This window comes from Emydura macquarii, unplaced genomic scaffold (genome assembly GCF_026122565.2).
Source record: "Emydura macquarii macquarii isolate MOO-44397 ecotype Brisbane River unplaced genomic scaffold, CSIRO-AGI_Emac_v2 contig_67, whole genome shotgun sequence".
In the NCBI taxonomy this organism is placed as follows: Eukaryota; Metazoa; Chordata; order Testudines; family Chelidae; genus Emydura; species Emydura macquarii.
This window is the reverse complement of record NW_027130204.1, coordinates 12,847,520-12,868,531: the sequence shown is the minus strand read 5'-3', so window position 1 is coordinate 12,868,531 and position 21,012 is coordinate 12,847,520. Positions and strand designations below refer to the sequence as shown.

At 39.7% G+C, this 21,012-nt stretch overlaps 1 protein-coding gene across 3 annotated transcripts in view; it reads right to left on the bottom strand.

Annotated features, from left to right (window-relative positions):
* The window catches only part of BMS1 (BMS1 ribosome biogenesis factor), a 39,749-nt gene that overhangs the window by 2,030 nt on the left and 16,707 nt on the right, over nucleotides 1-21,012 (bottom strand). For 2 of the 3 annotated variants that reach the window (XM_067539917.1, XM_067539908.1), the window contains exons 10-21: nucleotides 18,786-19,609; nucleotides 18,026-18,127; nucleotides 16,477-16,631; nucleotides 15,760-15,841; nucleotides 14,653-14,729; nucleotides 11,817-11,999; nucleotides 9,863-10,051; nucleotides 8,983-9,163; nucleotides 7,591-7,649; nucleotides 3,353-3,475; nucleotides 1,741-1,888; nucleotides 80-255 (exon numbers count right to left, since the gene is read on the bottom strand). In XM_067539917.1, the coding sequence (XP_067396018.1) occupies nucleotides 80-255; nucleotides 1,741-1,888; nucleotides 3,353-3,475; nucleotides 7,591-7,649; nucleotides 8,983-9,163; nucleotides 9,863-10,051; nucleotides 11,817-11,999; nucleotides 14,653-14,729; nucleotides 15,760-15,841; nucleotides 16,477-16,631; nucleotides 18,026-18,127; nucleotides 18,786-19,609 (2,299 nt within the window). The remainder of the gene's footprint in view (nucleotides 1-79; nucleotides 256-1,740; nucleotides 1,889-3,352; nucleotides 3,476-7,590; nucleotides 7,650-8,982; nucleotides 9,164-9,862; nucleotides 10,052-11,816; nucleotides 12,000-14,652; nucleotides 14,730-15,759; nucleotides 15,842-16,476; nucleotides 16,632-18,025; nucleotides 18,128-18,785; nucleotides 19,610-21,012) is intronic. The other variant, XM_067539926.1, reaches the window with a different exon arrangement.

The following is a 21,012-nucleotide window of genomic DNA, read 5'->3' as shown; positions in this document are numbered from 1 at the left end:
TACACCAAATTTGGGAACAGTGGGAATTTGGGAACACACACATATTTTAACTCTCAGATCACAAGACTATAAAAGATACCTTATAGAGGGAATCTTTGTTTTGCTTTAGTCTGATGCCCTGTTCGTGCCGCAGTTGGCCAGTTGTCTTCATTCCTGTCCAAGAATCTTTCTCACCTGTTGGCTTCAGCAAGGATGTTACTGGATTATAGAAGGATGGGATGGAAACAGGACACCAAGTCCGCATAAAGACAATATCTGATAGGAAAGAAAATGATCACTTAGCTTTTGACGATGTGGTTTACTGTATCCATGCTACAGATACACATTATTTGAATAAGGAAGTCAACTGAATCGCAAACCACACACTAAATTAACTTCTATTTTACAAGAGAAATGCTCCTCTTATCCTCAGTCTCTACAACATCAGGCAGAGCAATGCACGTATTAATACCTCTGGACTTCTCAAAACATGCATGCAAGGTCCCAAAGAGAAGCATATTCCTCAAGAGTCACAGGTTGAGTATCACAGTATTAGATATTCCTACATGATTAAAATCTTATCATGGTCTATAACAAAGGAGTTCACATATAGTCTGTGCCTGTCAACAGCAGCATGTCCAAATAATTAGTTTCTCACTAGATATTTTTCTAAACTGAACTATATGCTGCTATTTTCCACTAGCACAAATTCAACATACTGTAACTGCAATCATAGGAGAAAGCAGCATCAGGCAGAGTGACTTGGTGCACATTTCATCCGATTGCAGTCGAGTAGGGAATCCCCAGCAGAGCACTAAATATTAAACATCTGCTTTGTAATCATAAACTAGAGAAAAGCCTCTGATTCACAGCTATCACAAAAATCCATTTCTAGCATTCATGCCACTAAATAAGCACGTGCTTGAATTCTCTAGTCAAACAGAGTTCTAAATTTTCCAGAATATAGTCTACAAAACAAACTAACACAAACAATGGCAATAGGTCATCTAATAGACCTTCATTTGTCTTTTCTACTATTCTCAAGAACGGCATCATTGAGAAGAACCAAATAAGTGATTTTTTTCCATCTTTGTCACACACACGTTTATCGCAATATATGATAAATAATCAAGAGATTCTGTTCTCTCTGAATTCACATTTAGGTTATTAGAGTTTCAAAAATTAGAAGTACACAAAAACCTATCTGGCTTCAAAACTGAGCTTGATAAATTTATAGATGGGACAGCCTAGTTTGGCAATTAATTGACTGATCTTTGACTACTGGTGGAAGATATGCCAATGGCCTGTGAAGGGATGTTAGCTGGAGAGGGTTCTGAGTTACTACAGAGAATTCTTTCTTGGTGTCTGGCTGGTGAGTCTTGCCCACATGCTCAGGGTTTAACTGATCGCCATATCTGGGGTTGGGAGGGAATTTTCCCCCAGGGCAGACTGGCAAAGGCTCTGGGTTTTTTTTTGCCTTCCTCTGTAGCATGGGGCACCGCTCACCTGCTGGTGGATTCTCTGTACCTTAAAGTCTTTAAACCATGATTTAAGAACTTCAATAACTCAGTCATAGGTTAAAGGTTTATTACAGGAGTGGGTGGGTGAGGTTCTGTGGCCTGCATTGTGCAGGAGGTCAGACTAGAGGATCACATTGGTCCCTTTTGACCTTACAGTCCACGAATATAAGTGGGGCTTCCATATTCTGCAAAGGAGGAGGAAAGGCATGGGATAATCTTTTCTTTGGGAAGCGCTACTCACCACTCATCAGCAGCTTGTCTTCAAATGTTGCCCTGAATGCTCCTTCAGGTCTGCTAAGAGCTTTTTTGATCTGTCCTCGAATACCACTCACAGTGCGAATGGCCGCCCCTTCAAATTTAGCCACTTCCAGTGGAGAATTGAACATTCCCTGTGAAACACAAAGATTATAGACCATTTATTAAAGATGGTATGTTTATTATGAATAATGTACAATCCTACCATTATCTATACAGACTTGTGTAAGCCACAAAAACACAACCATCCCCAAGCAGTTTATCACATAAACAGGGAATTGGAATCATAAAATGTTGTTCTTAAATTAATATAGAGAACACCGACCACATTACGAATCCATTATAGCGATTATTTTTTTCTTCTAAGATAGTCATCATCTAATTTACACCATATAGAGATGAAGTTTCTCAACAATAAATTCAGGTCTTCACCTTTGCACCCACCCTCTCAACCATGGAAGAATTAGAAACCATCTGCCTATTTTTTCTTTGAAGACTTATTTGCTGTAACATAACATTTGGCTGCTTCCCCGCCTTTGAGATCTGGGGGTGGGATCTGGCCGCCGAGCAGCTGTTCAGCAGGGCTCCCCCTGCCAGCCACCAATCAGCTGTTGGGCAGCTGCCTGGAGGGGCTGGACCCCAAACAGCTGATTAGTGGCAGCAGTGGCATCAGGGCTGGCCTCCAAACAGCCGACTGAGGGGCCCAGAGCTGCAGGTACGTGTGATTGCAGATGATCTAGAAGATAGAGACTGCAGATGGCAGGTCGGATGTCAACAGATTCCAGTGGATGCAGATCCACATTTTTTTACCCGGACAGAGCTCTACTTATAAGGTGTAACTGCCTTAAATTGCAGGGGCGGAGGGGACCTAATATAATGCAGCATTCCAGACTGTGCGTTTCTGCATTTAACAGACACTAGAAGTCAAGGGGACTACTCGTGTGTTTAAAGTTAAGTGAGTGCTTGACTGCTTTGCGGGACTCGGTGCAGAGCGCTCAGCAACTTACAGGCTCAAGCCTTAAGTCCCCTGACCTGAAGCTCTGCCTCCCTGGTTTAGGGCAGATGGCAGGCTTCAACAAAGCTGGCTGGCTCATTGGAAACTCAGTTCTACACCACCTCCTCTGCCAGCCAACTGCTGTACAGGAAGTTCTAACTGCAGCGGGAGCTCAACTTCTATCCTGCAGTTTGTAAATTCTGTAGGACCAAAACCTGCTAGAGAAGGAACTGGCTGGGTTATTATTTTGCCAAGATTAAAGGCACTAGGGAAGCTGGCCAGCTGACTATCCACACCCCACTTGCACGAAACCCGCTGGAAGACTAACGTATTTGGCACCACAGGGCGTTCAGAAGAGAGAGGTTTGGCTAATGGAAATAGTCAAAATAATTTATATTTCCTGTAAGATCCTTTTAGGAAACATATTGAATGTACTTCAAAAAGACAAAATTACAAGACCAAGAACCCTATCTAACATCCCTAACTCAGCTAAATTCCCATTACTTTAAGGAGACTTCTGCCTTAGAAAAGTCGGATAAACAGAGCTGCAAGTTGCATTTCCTTCCAACCTTCATTCTAGCAGTATTACAGTACACACACATACCTTAATAAATGATGTGTTTTTGTAAATTTTGAACGGGAAACCAGTCAGCTTTAATTTCTTCACAACTGTTATGGATTTATCTAAATCAAGCACGACTCCTGTAGCAGCTATCCGGAAATCAGGCTGAAATATACAAGAGTATGGATGATAGGCAGATCATTAAATGTGTGTACCAATGATCCTACTGCCAGCTAGTGAAGAACTCACTTGACAGGTACTATTTCATTACATGTCATAGCCTGAGTTCACAGACTTTGCAACTCTCACAGTAGCACTGCAGCATGACAAACTACAATCAACTTCATAAAAACTGGTTGAGTTACTGCCGATGTCACATCCCTAGCATTCATTAAAGAGATATTCAGAACGGCTATTCAAATTAACTTCAAAGTCATCTTTAAGATTTCTTCCTATTTTCTACTGTACCCTGCACGCTCTTTCTTCATGAAAAAGAAAAATTTACATGCACACACGTGCAGAAGGGCTCAGAGCAAAGGGACTTTTTGTGTATTGTAATAATCACACCTCTCTTGTTGAGATATTATGAACATACCCTCTAAATATATAAAAACAAACAGGAAGAACGTATAAAAGAAGAGGCAGACAGAATTCTCTCAGGGTTGGGTTAACAAAAATAATCACCAGAATTACTATCTGGCTCACCAGGGCGCCATCTGAATTTCTTAATAGGTGTATACAAGTGTATATACAATAAAGGTATGTCTAAACTTGGAGCGAGGGTTGTGATTCCCAGCTCACACAGACATACTTGCACTAGCTCTCCTTAAGACAGCATTCTAAAAATAGCAGCTTAGCTGCGGTGGCACGGGAAGCCAGTGAGGGCAACGTAGGCTAGCCGTGCCTCGAACAAACTCCCCTGAGCCCAGTGGGTACATACTTGGCCTTGCTAGCCTGTGCTGCCACTCTCTGCAGCTACACTACTATTTTTAGCATGCTAGCTCAATGAGAGCTAGCATAAGTATGTCTATATGAGCTGGGAACCACAGCCCTAGCTCTATGTTAGGGGTTCCCAAACTTTTTGCCTGCATGAGCCTATTTTGAGACGTACTGTTTCCTGTAACCTCAGACACCAAAATAGTGACCAAGACATCCAAGGAATTTACACATTAAGTATTTTATTTAATGATCTCTCATGTGACACATGGGGCTTGCATGTTGCAATACAGCTTTTCAAAGTCTGGCAGCATGGTAAAAATTGCATATCTAATCAACAATGTGACATCTACAATAGATTGATAGCAAGATCTGAAGCACACAAAAGTCTGCTGAGCCCAGCTTCACAAAATATGTGCTTGAGAATGGCACCATCAGGTTCAAGGTGCGTGTTGAGAGGGTGCAATAATCATTCTTGACAGTGAACCACAACTCCAAGGGAGAAAGTTGGGTATATGTTGCTCGAAAAATCAATCACAAGGAAATTTCAATGAGCTGTTTGATTTCAGCTGCTGGCAAATCCATGGCATCAGGCTTGCACTAAAAGGAGTTTCACACCCAATTATACTTGGTCACGTCCAAGTAGCAGGAAAAAGGATGAAAACTTTCTCCAGTTGACTATGATACTCAGCCATCACCTGTGTGGGAGGCAGAAAAATGTCATTGTCAACCAGGAACTTGGGGAGGAAGGATTCATAGTTTGTCTTCAATAAATTAGACTTCCAACAAACAATTTTCTTCATCAATACTATGATTCAATCTCTCAGCTGAAGGATGTGGGTGTTCTTTCCTTACAGACCAGTTTTCAATTGATTCAATTTTCCAAATACATCTGTGACATGGGTAAGAAAGCATATCTTCATTCGGTCTCATAGAAAATCAAAGAATACAGTCTTTTTGCAGTCCATTGCACAGGCATGCAGCTTGTTCTTCAGTTCAAAAAATCATCCCAGTACTTTTACTCTCGAAAGCCAATAAACTTCTGTGTAAAACAACAGCACGTCATGATCAGATCCTATTTCTTCATGCAGTTTCATAAACAGATGTGAGCAAAGTGGCTGCCTTGATGTAGTTCACAAGAGATGAGACCTGCTGTAAAACTTCACCTAGCTCTGAACTCAGAGCTGTAGATGCCAGTTGTTCTCTGTGAATTATGCAATGAGTCCACACAGCAGTCAGAGAAACTTTCTTTACCAAGGCACGCAGACGGGTTTTGTGGCCTGCCATAGACGGAGCTCTGCCTGTGGAAAAGCCCACCATGCGATCACATGGGATATTTTTGTCTTGCACGTAGCACATCAAACATTCCTTGTGCCATCTCGTTTCCGAGAAGGAGACAGAACAGAATGCATCATCCTATGTGTTTCACAAAAGCCAAGAAATTTGTATCATGAACCTCAGTGCTCACATCAACTTGAGGAACAAAAGCATCCATGTTTTTTCAGATGCTCCACCAGTGACTTTTCCTGATCTGTTGCTATCACTTCAATCCTTTGCTTCAGTGTGCTGTTAGAGAGTGGGATGACTTTGAAATTGTTTGCCTTCGTTTTTCTGCACATTGTCGTCACCATGTTGATTGTAGCTCGCAAAATCAAAGTCTCTCCAATTGCATGAGGCTTCTTGGCCTGCGTGATGTGGCAACTCACCTCAAATGCCACTCGAGCGTCATCAGAGGTGGGCCTGGCTCTCTTGAATTCCAAGTGTTGATACAAAAGTTCTTCTTCTGGAGCTGGACGAATGACCCTGGTTTTCCTGTGTGTTCTTCATGAAGGGTTCCAAGCATCATTTAAGTTTACTAGGCTTCATGCTTTCACTAGATAAGACTGTGTGACGGAGCAGGCATTTTGGCCTTTCTTTGTTCTTGACCAAAACGCTGTTGAAGCCATAATTAAAGAAAGCCTCGTCATATTTGTGAGCATGTTTCTCAGACTCCGTTTTTTTTGTTCATAACTGCGTCACTAGACTCACTGCTGGAGGTTGAAGTAGATACTCTGCATAAAAATGAGTCATTTGTGCGTCTTATCGCAAAGCAAAAAGAGGAATTCACAGGTAAACACGAGGTGAGGACTTAGGAAAGCCACATGTTAACATAAGCGGCCATACTGGGTCAGACCAATGGTCCATCTAGCCCAGTATGCTGTCCTCCAACAGTGGCCAATGTCACATGCTTCAGAGGGAATGAACAGAACAGGTAATCATCAAGTGATCCATCCTGTCAGCCATTCCCAGCCTCTGGCAAATAGCAATGTGTGGTGAAACTAGGGCAGCACAGAGACTTACAATGATTCTTTATCCTTGAGTTATAACAGGGTGCTCAGAGTGGCATAAAAGAAGATAAGTTCCCTAAGGTAGGGCCCATAAAAGCCACTATCGATTCCCATCTCATAAATTGCTGGCACAGGCTCCTACCAGCTTCAGCAGAGAGGATGCTCTGTTGATGAGGCTGCTGCCCACAGATAAGGAAACTTCTTCATTCAAGTCCCTCAACTGGATGCTTGCACTAGATAGTGGCAAATGGCCAAACTGGAATCCACACAGCCACCTCTGCACAGCCAAGCCAGTGCATCTGGACCTGCTCCACAAATGCTGCACCAGGAAGCCACCATTTTGATCTACAAAACAGCAGCCTCCTGGTGCGATGTTTGTGGAGCAGATCCAGACAGTTTTGGGGGTAGACGGCATCATCTTGCAGGCCGAATCTGGCCCGTGGTCCCGCAACTCCATCCGCTGATGGCATGACCCACAGTCTGGGAACCCATGCTCTAAATGTTGACATAGCCTAAATGTATACACAACAAAAAGTACAATTTAATACAGCATGCACACCACCATCCATCAAAAAAGTTGAAGGGACACCTGTAACATTTCTGATAAACAGGGTTTCTGATAAATCACAGTGCAGGAAAATCTCTTGCATCAGATATATCACTGCCCTTTAGTTAATCAGATCTTATTATAATAAAATTATCCTATACACTTGGGACATTAGCCCAGCCGAAGGAGTAGGAATATATTTCTCCATAGAAAGTAATGGAACAGATTTCATCTTTCCCAACACAGAAGATGAAAACCTTTACCAAATGAAGTATCTGTCTAGCTTCCTCTCCAGGTCTTTATCCCATGCTCATCACAGCAGTATTTAAGTGCCTTACAAATTTTAAAAGATCCTCTCAGATTCTGTCATATCCTTCTTTACACATAAGCAAGCTTTCTAAATAAAATTCATTGTTAGATACAACGATCTACAGAAAGAGCCGAATAAGTTTTTGTAATAGTAAACCTACCGTTGTGCCACTGACTGATTGAATTGCCAAAAATCCTGTCCCTTGGGGAGTGATGGGGCCTAAAATCAACATTGAATAAAACAAATTATGGTGTGTTTGGCTAAACAACAACGGGCTATTGTTTAATGGTAGCCTCAGAATACTGAAATAAAATTAGTGAGTTTAGAATTATGTATTCAATATCCCCCATCCAAAAAAAAAAAAAAAAGACAGGTTAAAGGAGCCATTCAGCACATTACTCACATTAATGGAATTATTTGCATGAGTGAAGGAACTCCCACAAGGGTTTGCAGAAACCTTAACACGGTCTCTCGTTCTGGACATATGATCATCAGTTCCTACTTGATACAATATCTCAGAAGGCTCATCAGAATTTGACTGGAGCCCTCCATGAAGGAGCTAGATAATTCCCAGCCAACTCCCCTTCTCTCTTTTAACCATATTGCATGTTTGCTAATTGTTGGTATTATTTTATATCTCCTGGGAATAATAATCCCATTCAAGAAAGAGATCTTGGAGTCCACTGTGGACAGTTCTCTGAAAACTTCCACTTAATGTGCAGCGGCAGTCAAAAAAAGCTAAAAGAAGGTTGGGAATCATTAGGAAAAGGGTAGATAATAAGACAAAATCTTTATAAATCTATGGTATGCCCACATCTTGAATATTGCGTGCAGATCTGGTTGCCCCCATCTCAAAAAAGGTATATTGGAATTGGAAAAGGTACAGAAAATGGCAACTAAAATGATTAGGGAGATGGAAAAGCTTCCATATGAGGAGAGATTAATAAGACTGGGACTTTTCAGCTTGGAAAAGAGACAACTAAGGGGGGAATATGATAGAGGTCTATAAAATCATGACTGGTGTGGAGCAAGTAAATAAGGAAGTGTTATTTACTCCTTCTCATAACAAAAAATAGGGATCCCCAAATGAAATTAAAACGAACAAAAGGAAACATTTCTTAAGAACACATAGTTAACCTCTGGAACTCCTTGCCAAAGGATATCATGAAGGCCAAAACAGGGTTAAAAAAAGAACTAGGTAAGTTCATGGAGGATAGGTCCATCAATGGTTATTAGCCAGGATAGGCAGGGATTGCAGTTTGCCAGAGGTTGGGAATAGCCAGGGGGATGGATCACTTTTATGATTACCTGTTCTATTCATTCCCTCTGAAGCACCGGGCATTGGCCACTATCAGAAGACAGGGTACTGGGCTAGTCCGATCAATGGTCCGTCCAGTATGACCATTTTTATGTTCTAGCATTTGTTTTAAATTATTCTTCCTTTTCCCCCCAAAGCTGATTATTTGTAGAGGAAAGTACTAATGCCTCCTTTAAGGCTAGAGAGTTTTGCGGTTCATCACGATTGTACACTGTAAATCTAAGTAATCCTTACCCCAAAACGTTGCTCCACAATGCATATGTTGGGGTGAATACTTAAGAAGCCTATGACGCCCATTATGATCTTCAATGTAGTACATAGGGATAGTCTGAAATCGCCTCCACCCCAAGGAGAAGATTATAGGGTCCCGTGTTTTAAGTATCTTCTTATACCAACGATGCTTCTTCAGACGCAGCTAGTGAAAAGAAAAGATGAACAATATCATCAAGAGCACAGCATTAGCCCTAACATCAGTGATTACTGAAGCAATTTCCATCCTTCTTAGTTGCTTATTGAACCACCAAAGAACTTAATTTTTTTAAAACATGTCTATTAATGACGGTCAGGCTGACAAACAAAGATAGCTGGCATTTCACTTATTTAAAATGTTTTAAAACTGTGTGTGGGTATAATACACACACACACACACACACACACACACACACACACAAAATATCTAATAGTAATTCAAACCCAAACTTTTGATTGTAATTTGCCTTATTTAGATTATAGACCCCAGAGAGCCACAAATGTGTTTGCATGAGCTTGTTCAACAACTAGGACAATGGGGGCCCAAACCTCCCTGGGGCCTCTTGGTGCTGATATAATATAAATACCAAAATAACAATAATGACAAAGTTTTCCTTCGGATCATCAAACCTGTATTAAAACAGCATGGCAGCCTAGTTACAAACTCAGACATTGGACTTTTAAATTAACCATGCCTAAAGCCATCTCTTTTTTCAGCAATAGGACTTTCAGATGAAGGATTCCCCGTCAATTTTTAGCTATTATTTGTATTTGTCAAATAGGAAATAAAAATAAACAGCAGCACCATGCATACTGAAACACAGTTGTAGCACTACACAGAGCACAACCAGCTCTGGCTGCATACCTGTACATATCCCACATTTCCTTCGCTGTTGCCTAAACCACCTAGGATGATTGGATAGTGAGGGTCAAAATTAAGCACAAATTCACATGGGACGTTCTCAATCTCCATTCGAACATACATCCCAGGGCGGAAGCCCTCGTACTGAACTCTGGATACATCATCCTGATCTTCAAATTCAGCCCGATTAAGCTATGTGAGAAAGATGGGGGGGAAGATTTTTAATGAGAATATAATGGTATGTGAAAAATTATGCATCAACAATGCTTGTGTAGAAGGTTTCACTTTTATTTGAAAAGCAAATTAACACTAATTTGCATGGTATCTGTCTGGATAGCCCTAATAGTTCTAGTAACTTACTTCAGAGTAACAGATGTCTGCTACCACAAAAAGTCTTTCCTACGTGGTTCCCTTTAGGAAACAGCAGATCCAGCTTTACATAGCAAAGTCTGAATCACACCTGGGCATATTGCTCTACCCTGAGTAGAGTACCCAGAACAAACAAGTGAATGTCTGAGTGACTTCGTGCACAGATCCTCAGCAGACTGAATTTAGGGTAAAATTTCAAAAAGCGCCTCACTGACCTGGGCACCAAAATCACTTTTGAAAATGGGATGTGGGCTGCTAAATCATTTAAGCACTTGTGAAATTATTTTTTACCTTTAGCGCCCCAGGGGAGGGCCTGTCTTTATCTGGGACGTGCTAAGTGTACCTAAGGTTCTGTGTAATTCACAAAAGATGCTTGTAACTAAGAGGAGGCTTCTTCCCCTGTTTTTGTACTGCTAGGAACATCAATACTTTGCTATGCTGCTAGACTGTTCTGGAGACTGTCTGTACATATATTGGAGTCTAAAATACAGGATAAATCCTGTGGTTCAAGTACATTTCTGAAGTCTTTGGATTTCTCCAAATCCGTTGCTCTCTCTCTGGCCTGAGATAGCAACACACTGCTTGAGAATCACAATAATACATGTTTCCCTAACAGGCGGTAAGTGAAGGAGCTCTAAATTGCCTCATTCTTTTACTGGAAGAGGCTTGTTTACATTTTAAGTGTTCTTATGCAAGCACATCGGAACACTAGGTCTATTGTTTGGTCACTTGTGTCAGAGGTTAATGCAAACTGGTACAACTGAGTTAATGGCTCATCTGAGCAAGATTTTGTTAGATGAGAAGATGGTGTACACTCAGCATTTGTTTTTTTTTATTTATAACCTTCCACCATGACATAAATCAGCAAAGTTATTCAAAAAGATGTCAGTACAATACAAAAAGCTACATTAAAAACTACAGTCAGGGTTTCATTTAATAACTAAACATTGGGGCAGAGTTAGCTGCTCAAATTGTGTCTTGAGCGTCTTTGAAAATCCCATCCCATCTGGAACAGGATATTTTGCCTTGTAGACATCACACTCACTTGTGATTCCTTAACATCCATATGGCAACCACAGCAATTGCTTCCAAGAAAAACTAATATTAGCAAAGTTTTTTTAGTGGTAGTCAGTGCAATAAAGATTTTGACCTCTTTAAAGGTTAATCAGACTACATTTGCTTTTAAATTTCCTCTCCTCTTTCCATCTAATATTTATTTCCACTGAAAACACCTATCATGTGACCAGTTAGCTCCCTGCAAACCACCATGGAGTGCTCCACAGACCATAGCTCGGGACCCCCTGAACAGATAACATTTACAAGGGAGCTTTAAATGAGTTGCATGTTTTAGTAGCAATAATGACTCAATAAGTCAATTAAAACAAAGAGCTTCAAAAGAACGATTATTTTGGGTTTTTTTAAAATAGTAATGGAATCACAATATTTACCCATTAAAAAAATCCCTCTAAATGTATGGGGTTTTGCCTGTAAATGCTGAAGAGATATCAATGGTTGCTGAATCTAAGTTCCCTAAAGAAAGAGTACTTATGAAGTTTTATAATCAAATTGCCAAGTTGACAGCTTGTACCTGAGCTTGTTTCTGCATTTCCCCTTTGAGATCATCGAAGTATGTGGCATCCCCTTCATCATATTCAGCATCAAACATTTCCTTCAATCTGCGTTTCTTGTCCATGCGCTTTTTCTTCTCCTCTTCCTCTACTGCTTTGGGTTCTTTTCCTTCTTTATCCTCTTCCTCAACTTCACTTCCAGCCTAGTAAGAAAGAGGAGTTTAACAAACAGCTTTTGAAAGTTTGGACATGAATAATGCTTCATTCAAGACGCTGTCATTAGCCACCATTTCACACGTAAGCAAAAAAAATCTTCAAAAGTCACTCAAGTAAAAAAAAAAAAATCTAAAAAATTCAACAATATTTTGTATATATCTTAGATATTTGCCCTAAATAAATTTGGTCCCTATTACTTCAGATTAGCTCATGATCCCATAGCAAACACAGAATTCACATTCTCTTCCTGAACATTGAATGCACCAATACTTAAACTTCTTAACTTTTTATTTCCTGGTTTTCAGAAGTCTATGGATAGGTGCATTTGATGTTCTGAAAAGGGATAAGGTACTGCCACTGAACCGTAATTCTCCACTAACAAAGTTTTGGGGCAGTGAATTTTCCTTCTTTTTTGAGTAAGTGGTGATAATGAGAGGACCATGACTAATGGAGTGGGGAAGGTACAGGAAGACTTCCTAGGAACCATACCCGCCATTCAGCTACCAGTTGTGCCTGTCTCCTGTCCCTTCCAGTAGTGCTGGAGAAGCCATGGGAAAAAAGAGAGAGGTGGCGACTGATGGGCTTTGAGGAGTACGTCTACCAGCAGGAGGCAGCAAAAGGGGAGTGGAAGTAGCTCCAGAATCCATTTCAGGGGGAAGGGGCTCTGCACAACCCTGCAGCATAGGAGGGTCGCAGAGGTGCGAAGTGGTTCATTCATCTCAGTGGGACGTTCTCAAGTCATTAAGAACACCACATGGAAATGAACAGAGCTGATACAAACAGAGCCCTGAGAGCTCCTGTCATGGACTGATCCATTCATCTTAAAGGACGTTCTCCTCTCCCTTCTCAAAGTCTATCTCAGCCCCTACTATAGAACACCAGTTTTCCAGACAGTTTTGCTTTGGAGGAAAAATGTCATTACTGCAAGTCAGCTCTTTATCTAAAATCAATCGTGAGCTTGAGAGCTTGGGGAGGGTCAAAGCCATAGTTTGGGCCCCAAATTTGTACTGAAAAAATAAGGTAAGAACACTAATATTTTCATGTCATGTATTTTTTAAGGGAGCTGTATCTCAGAAACTCCTTATTCAAACAACCTCAAATTAGAACCTCTAATCCTATCCTGGATGCACCATGAGGCACAGTAATTTTCAAACGAACAGGTGAATTTTAGAATACTTAGAAAATTGGATTTTAAATAACGAACTAGTTTCATCCTTACCTATCGCGGAGGTACTGCCTTACTATAACAGCACCTCTCTATATATTGCTCAGCAAACAAAGGATAACTCAAGAAGGTTTAAAGAGAAGTAATCGGATTAAAACAGTGAGATCTATGAGACAGTGGAATAGTCTCACCAGAGAAATGGTGGAAGGCCATTGTTTGAAGTCATCAGAGAACTGTAGAGAACAATCCTGTGCCGGTCAGTGTTAGAAGGGCCAAATAGATTCCCGCCGCCCCCCTCCCCAACTCTAAAATTTCTATGATTCCACGAAAGATCAAACACTGGGTGAAGTTCATCCCTACACAGAGAGCTAGCACAAAGCCTCATAACCACTTAGGTGCCACATTAGCCCGCCATAAAGGGCTGGCTTTCTGCAAAAATGTGAATGTCACCATACAAAGGTTACTCTACATTACTATGCCTCACAAAATTAGAAAGCCCTAATGATGACAGTTAAAAGCAACACATCATTCACATAAAACAAGCTTTTTTCCTCATGATTACAGAGACCAAGTTTAGAACAGCGCCCTTTCCCTTTAAATTTATATTGCACAATACTGATCTCAAAGCATACAGACATGGTCTACATTAGAAAATTAAGTCAGCTCAACTACGTCACTCAGGGATGTGAAAATCCACACCTCTGACTAGAGTAGTTAAACTAGCCTAATTCCAAGTGCAGACAGTGCTAGATCGACGGAGGAATTCTTCCACCAATTTACCTACTGCCTCTCGGGAAGATGGATTGTCTATGCTGATGTGAGGACTCCTCCCATCGGTATATGTATATATATATATATAGCATCTATGCTGAAGCGGCACCGCTATGTCTCTGGAGAATTTCAAGTGTAGACAAGCCCATAGACTAGGGCATATTATGTAGCAGCATATAGCACTACAGCTTAAATTCACTTTGACATGTTTTGTCTGTGTCACATCCTAGTCTTCCATTTCTTTTCCTCCATTTTCTGACATTATTTTGGAAAAGATTACATGAAAGTACAACGTATTAACAGTCAGGATCATATTCAACTTGTATCATCCATCACTCAAACCCTTTATTTTCAGACTCAGCAAGTTGATTACGCCTGCCCTCTACTGTTAGCTATGGTACATTGACTTCTGCTCCCCCACAATTATGAGCTCCATGTAAGGAATAATATAGTTTATTTGATCACCTGAAATTAAAAGCATATCTGACCCTAATGAAAATAAAAGAAAGAATGTATTTATTTAATTCCAATCCTTCAGATACCAAAATTTTCTCTTTATTACAGTCTTGTTTCTACTGAATTATAAACAACTTTCCATTTGGGCTCCAAAGCTGAAGGGATGTCCTAAACATCATCACCATCCACTGTGCAGAAACACATACTAAATGTGAGTCGCTGATAAACAATCAAGCTATAGATTGTACCTCATCTCCTTCTGCTGCAGGTTTCCCTTTCTGCACAACCCCCGTCTCAAGGTCTTCAAAATCACCATACAGGTGTTCTATAAACACAACAATCCATAAGTTAGCAACATTTTTGCACTGCTCTGTAATATTTCTAAGCACTTTATTTTGTTGTGTACATTTATTTCTCACTAATACTTCATACTTTGGTTGCTATACAGATTTATCACATTTCCTTTCCACCACTTTTCCATACTCTGTGGCAAGCAAGGGACAGCCCAGCTTTTCAGTGGCTTTTCCTTCTTCCTTTCAGTATTGCACCATCAGCAACCTCTTTCACACATCTCCACCTCCTCAAAAATCCAGGTGCATCTCTCAGAGTCAGAGTCACAAAATTGGAAGGAGTGAAACAATTCTTAGTTTTGACAGCATGTATCATTATCTCTGATTGAACACTGCCTGCTAAGGTATCAGCAGAGCAACCTGAGCCTCTGCCTCTCACCAGGATGTAGAGGCAGAGACTGCAGGAAGAGTAAAATCTAAAATGGATCCAGTAATTTCAAGCTAAAAAACTTGGAAGTTTGCTCTACAAAAGCTATCAATATTCAAACAGTTTGCTCGAGAGACAATATAATCATACTTTAAATTAAAAATAGTACCTCTCAGTCCTCCAACATATCTAAAGTCCCAACTTTTCAGCAAAGCAAACCCAGCAGACAAGACTTACTTTCTGCAAACAGGATTTCTGTTCATTTCAGCTCCCTATTCAAAAGGAACAGCTAAACACACCCACAAAACTGAAAGCGGGTATGTGTAAGTGTAAGCCAACCAGCCTTGAGTGGGGATTCTATTTTCTATTCTATATGACAGACTTATTCCATATTCAAAGACTGTAAATTGCTCCCTGTTGCAATCTGCTATTTCTCTCCTATTTGTGCACCTGCTACACTAATAAAATCAGTTAATGCTTGCAGAGTGCTTCAGATATATAAAACAGGTAGAGAAGTTGGCAAGGGTGTTAGTAATGTAAAACATTTTAAAATACATAAGAGTTTTGGATTAAATATTAAGTTACAGTATTTGCTAATTCTTCCTCCACTAGTCATTTTCTAAGAGCATGAGACCTACCATCTTCCTCCAGCAGTTTTGCTGCATCTTTATCTGCTTCCCACTTTCCTGTTACGAAGCAGTCCCGAATGCTGTTCATAACCTGTAAATTAAAAGTGTTGCTTTGTACACTTATTTGTCACCACCACAAAAATACTTCAACAGTTGACACACTTTGTAATAATCTTCCTGAGAGAAGGCTTGCTCTCAGTCCATTTGCTAGCACACAGCTACCCACATCACAACTAGCAAAACTCTCTTCTTTGCTGGCAGCCTCCACAGAGAGGTGGAGGAAAAAGAATTAACCTCTCCCTACCCCCCAGAAATCCTCCTACCAGAAAAAAGCTAAAGCACATTAATCTGAGTCAGCACAGAAGCTTACAGTGATAATGCCCCCGCGGTAACCATTTGGTGAATAAATGACATCAGTCATTAAGGCAGTCTATCCAACATCTTTCACTAGCATTAAGTTCATTCACTTTAACTTCCCCTTCTTATTAAAAACAAAAAACCCTAACATCCTGTTTGTTTGTAAATGTGTCTAGTGAGGATAAAGAGATGAGAATTTCCAAAGAAACAACATATAAGCAGAACTGTCTGTAATTCAGGAGTTAGTTTCACTTCTCCATGACATATCAGCAGGTCTTTATGAGGGCAATTCAGGACTAGTGTAAGTGGATACATACTGAACCTGCTCCTAAGAATAGAGCGTAAGAGATGTCTCTCCAAGAGCAGTACCTCATCTAAATCCCAATCCTGGGGGGTTTCCACTGGAAATTTGGAGCAGTCAAGGGCATTAGCCTTTTGTTTTGATTCTTTGTCAGGACGGCTGACATGGAACAGCCCTCCAAGCTCTTCATCAATATCATCCTCTTCATTGGCATCCTCAGCCACTAAATAAAATGCAACAGCTAAAATTATCATCTGCAAAACGTGTATTTATTAGATGAATCAAAAAACACTCTTGCTCCTTACATCTTTAAATTTAAGATGTAGTTTGAGGAAAAAGAAATTAAATTATAGAAGTGGTTTATGCACAAGTGTATTAGTAAGAAAACCGGTGTTCCAACTTGGATTAAGTTAAGAAAGCAGAGCAACTAATACATTGTTTGATTCCTTTATAGAGCAAGCAGCAGCAAGGGAATGATTATATATTGCGATCAGAACCCAAAAATCAGGTTTTTAGTTGGAGAGCTAATTAGTCGGGACATGACTGTGGGACAAATATATTCCACATGTAAAATTTCACATATTTCAAGAGAGAAATCGGGTGGTCTTTTGGATGATTGAATTTATCTGAAAAATCTGTTCTCTGATTAAGCAACTGTGAGGTGTTTGTTCAACACCTCAGATAGAAACTGTTTAACATAAGATTTAAAAAAAAATCAACCCATTATAAAAAGGCTTTCAAATTCTCCAAAAACAAATCTCATTTGGTTTGTACCAGTCTGCAAACTGCTAACACTGGGTTTGTGAATTTACTAGTAATTTCTTATGGCATTATACTGCAAATCTTATGTATGCAGAATGCCCAATAGCTTCAACTTGTTGAGGAACCAGTCTCTTGCTTGGAAATATATCAGTTTATGAATTAAACAGGATACATCATGTAAAGACAGCTTTAGCTTCATTTGAAACCACCTGCCTGATTCTTGACTAATTACCATTATTATTTTGAAAAATACACTTATGACAGACATTACAAAATTAACTCAATTCGTATTCTGAATGAACTCTTCCTTACCTTTCAAGGAAGGCTTGGTTAATTTTAGACAAAATTCACTGAGGACAGCCAAAAATCTAACCTGACTAGACAGATCATAAATAAGCAGTTGCCACAATGGATGGTGTCAGCACAGTATTTACGACTAGATTTTTTTTTTTTTTTTTTTAATGCTGACCTTGGTTTTGGGAAAACACTGTAACCAAAAATGTAAACAGGAATTCAACTTTCTATTTATGCACTTGGAAAAATATTGCTGTATCTCAAAAAGAAAGGACCAAACAAACATATGTTTAGCAAACTTCTAAATAAATAGTGTAACACCCTATTCAAACTAGCCTAAGATAAGTTTCACAATGAAGACAAAATTTTCTTTCTCGGGGGTATATCGGAAAACCAAACGTGAATAAGGAGAGTTAAATCCATTATTTCCTCATGTACCCATGGAAGAGTAGATCCTAAAGGCTAATTGACATGCCTATGATTAAACGGCTACTACAGAGTAGTAGTGTTACGACACTGGGAGAGAAACTTCCAGGCATACATGTAAAAGTGTATTTTTACCTGTTCCATAAACAAGCTTGCGAAGGTTGGGAGCTGACTGTTGTTGTCTCAGAAACGTCTCGGCTGCCTTTTGGGTAAGATCTTCCTTCCATTTAAGTGCACCTGAAAGGGGGGGGAAAAAAACACTGTAAATTCCTTCCTCCACTGGTAATGTATTAGACTAAAGGACCATCTGTATTAGGGAGAAAACTTAAACAGAAGCCAGTTACAATGCACTTAAAATTGGTGGATACAATCAAGACTTCATCTGGTTATGCGACCCAGATCTATACGGGTTGGCTCTAGTTTTTCATCCTGTATTGTAACCAGATTCTGTGCTGTGGTTGTTTTTGCAGTATAGATCGTTCCTAACTTTCGAAGGAATAAAGAGTAAAAGAAAGATTAGGACTAAAGCCTGCATACTAGACTATTTATTTTCATCATCATAAATTCACCACCAATACTGATTACATCTGTTAATAAAATCATTGAAAGGTGGTTTACTTTTCCCAAATGCACTCCAGAAGTTTCACTTTTTTTAAAAGCTAACAATTTTGCATGTTAAGGGCCTTTGATGAGAGAACTCTATAAAAACTAGGTATTGTCTTAATTTTACTGTCAGGAAAACAGAGAATCAATGGCTTATAAAGGTCTCCTTAGATGCAGTTTTCTGCTCTAGCTACAGGACAACCTGCTTCCCAAAAGGAAAAAGACACTGTCTCAAGCACTGAACATGACGACACATGCACAGTAAAGAAAAAATGAAAAATTTAAAATTTACCTGTTGTGTCTGCAGAAAAGTCAGTATCTTCTCCATATTCCTGTTCCTCTTTCAGCAGATTTTCAACATCATCATCACCACCATCCTCAATTTCTATAGTCTTCGATTCAGTCCATTCAACACCATCTACATTCTTCTCTTGAGTACTTTGAATCCCTTTCCTATCTAACTCTTCAACTTCTGAGACATCGTTTGATCCTTCCTCTTCCTCCTCATCCAGAGAGGCTCCTTCAGCCTCAGATTCAGATGCCTCTTCAGCTGTGCAGTTTCCAGAATCTGTAGTGGGAACCACTTTTTTACCCAAAGTGTGATCTAGGTTATGATTCTCTCTTCTTTCTTTATTTTCCCTGTCTAGTTCACTTGGTGTGAATTTACTTGTTCTTCTGCTTGAAGATTCAGAATCACAGTCTGAGCTCTCCTTTTCATCACTCTCTTGTTCATCTCCAGGATCTTCTGCCTCTTCCTGGCTTTCATCAAGGCCAGTTTCTCCTTCTTCCCCTGAACTCATCTCAAGATCATCATCACTATCAGCAAATGCTGGCAGTTCTACTGCCGTTTCTTTATTAGTCTCCTCTTTTTTCAGACGCTTGGCACTCCTAAGACCCAGCTCTTGCCCTGGTACCTCTTTGTCACTTTCTCCCTCAACATCATTAACTTCACCACCATCTTCACTTCCATCCATCTCATCCTCAGACATTTCTTCATCTTGGCCGTCCTCTTCGTCACTTGCTTCATCATCATTTTCTTCTTCAAATAGTGCCTTCCGACGTACTCTCCCAGTCTTCAAATCAATTTGTTTCTCTTCTTTTGGCATCACAAATCTGCTTTCCAAAAGAAGAAAAAGATTTTTAAAAATTTCAGCATTAGCTTGAATTAAACATTTGAAGTTGCAAACAAATATTTAAACAACATTTTGGTGGTGTGACTTCAACTGCAGGAATATGGCTATCTATGCCATTAAAACAAGGAGCAACACTGTCTGACAAAGAAATCTCTCAATTCAAAAAGCTTCATCATAGTAATCTCACAACTAAATTAGTGATTCCTCATTGTTGTCTACTAGTTTAGACAGAATGCCTGCACTAAGTTTTTTACTGAAGATTATGATTGCCATTCTCCCAGAGCCCTCATAAAAACCAAAAGTGTATCACACATGGCTATGCCAGTGAATCATTTTTTAAAAGAAAAAAGGAAAGGAAAAATGTACTATGTTCCATGCTCATGTCATCTCAATCCTTTCTAACCTGGGGATAAGTACTGTTTTATATGGAGAAACAGATGACAAAAAACAACCATTGTTGTATGCTGTGTTATTGTAGCTATGTCGGTCTCAGGATATTAGAGAGACTAGGTGGGTAAGATAACAGCTTTTATTGGACTAACTTCTGTTGGGGAGAGAGCAGCTTTCAAGCTTAGGCCATGTCTATACCACACAATTTACTCCTGGGGGATTTCTGCACTAAAAATTAAAAATTCTGCTCACAATATTTTAAAATTCTGCAAAACTCTGCATATTTTATTTGTCAAGGTAACACAATATAATCAAGTCACTTTCACTTATTTTGGTAATTTATTTCAAAATACCTGTCAGCAAGTACGTCTGTACCAATACAGACAAGAAAAAAGATTCAGGAAATGTCACACGGCTAGGGCTCCCATTGTCAGCCCCAGAAAAAGGAAGCATTTTGGTGGAAATCACAAATTCTACATGAAAAAATAAAATTCTGCTGGGAACATTAATTCTGTGCAAATATGTGTTAACCACTTATGCTAACCAATCTGTTTTACCTTGTATACAGCTGTAACATTCTGAGTTTCGGTCTACACTACAGAATTACTTTGTTATTGCCTACTTAAGCATCGGCCATATCATTAGGAGAACTTCTCCCACCAACATAGCTACTGCCTTTCACAGCAATGAATTAACTAAGCCAACAGGAGACGCTCTCTCCCATCAGCTTAGAGCATTTACATTAAAGCACTACAGCAATTTAATTATGCAGCATTTTAAGCACAGACCTGAGAATAGGTTTCTCAGACCTGAAGAGGAGTTCTGTGTAAACTCAAAAGTTTGTCTCTCTAACCAGCTGAAGTTGGTCCAATATAAACAGATATTACCAACAATCTATCTCACACACCAAATATATATGTATCAGTCATCTGCAGCTATATAGAAATTACATCCTAAATACTTCATTAAAAGAAAACATGGAGGTACTAGAAGATC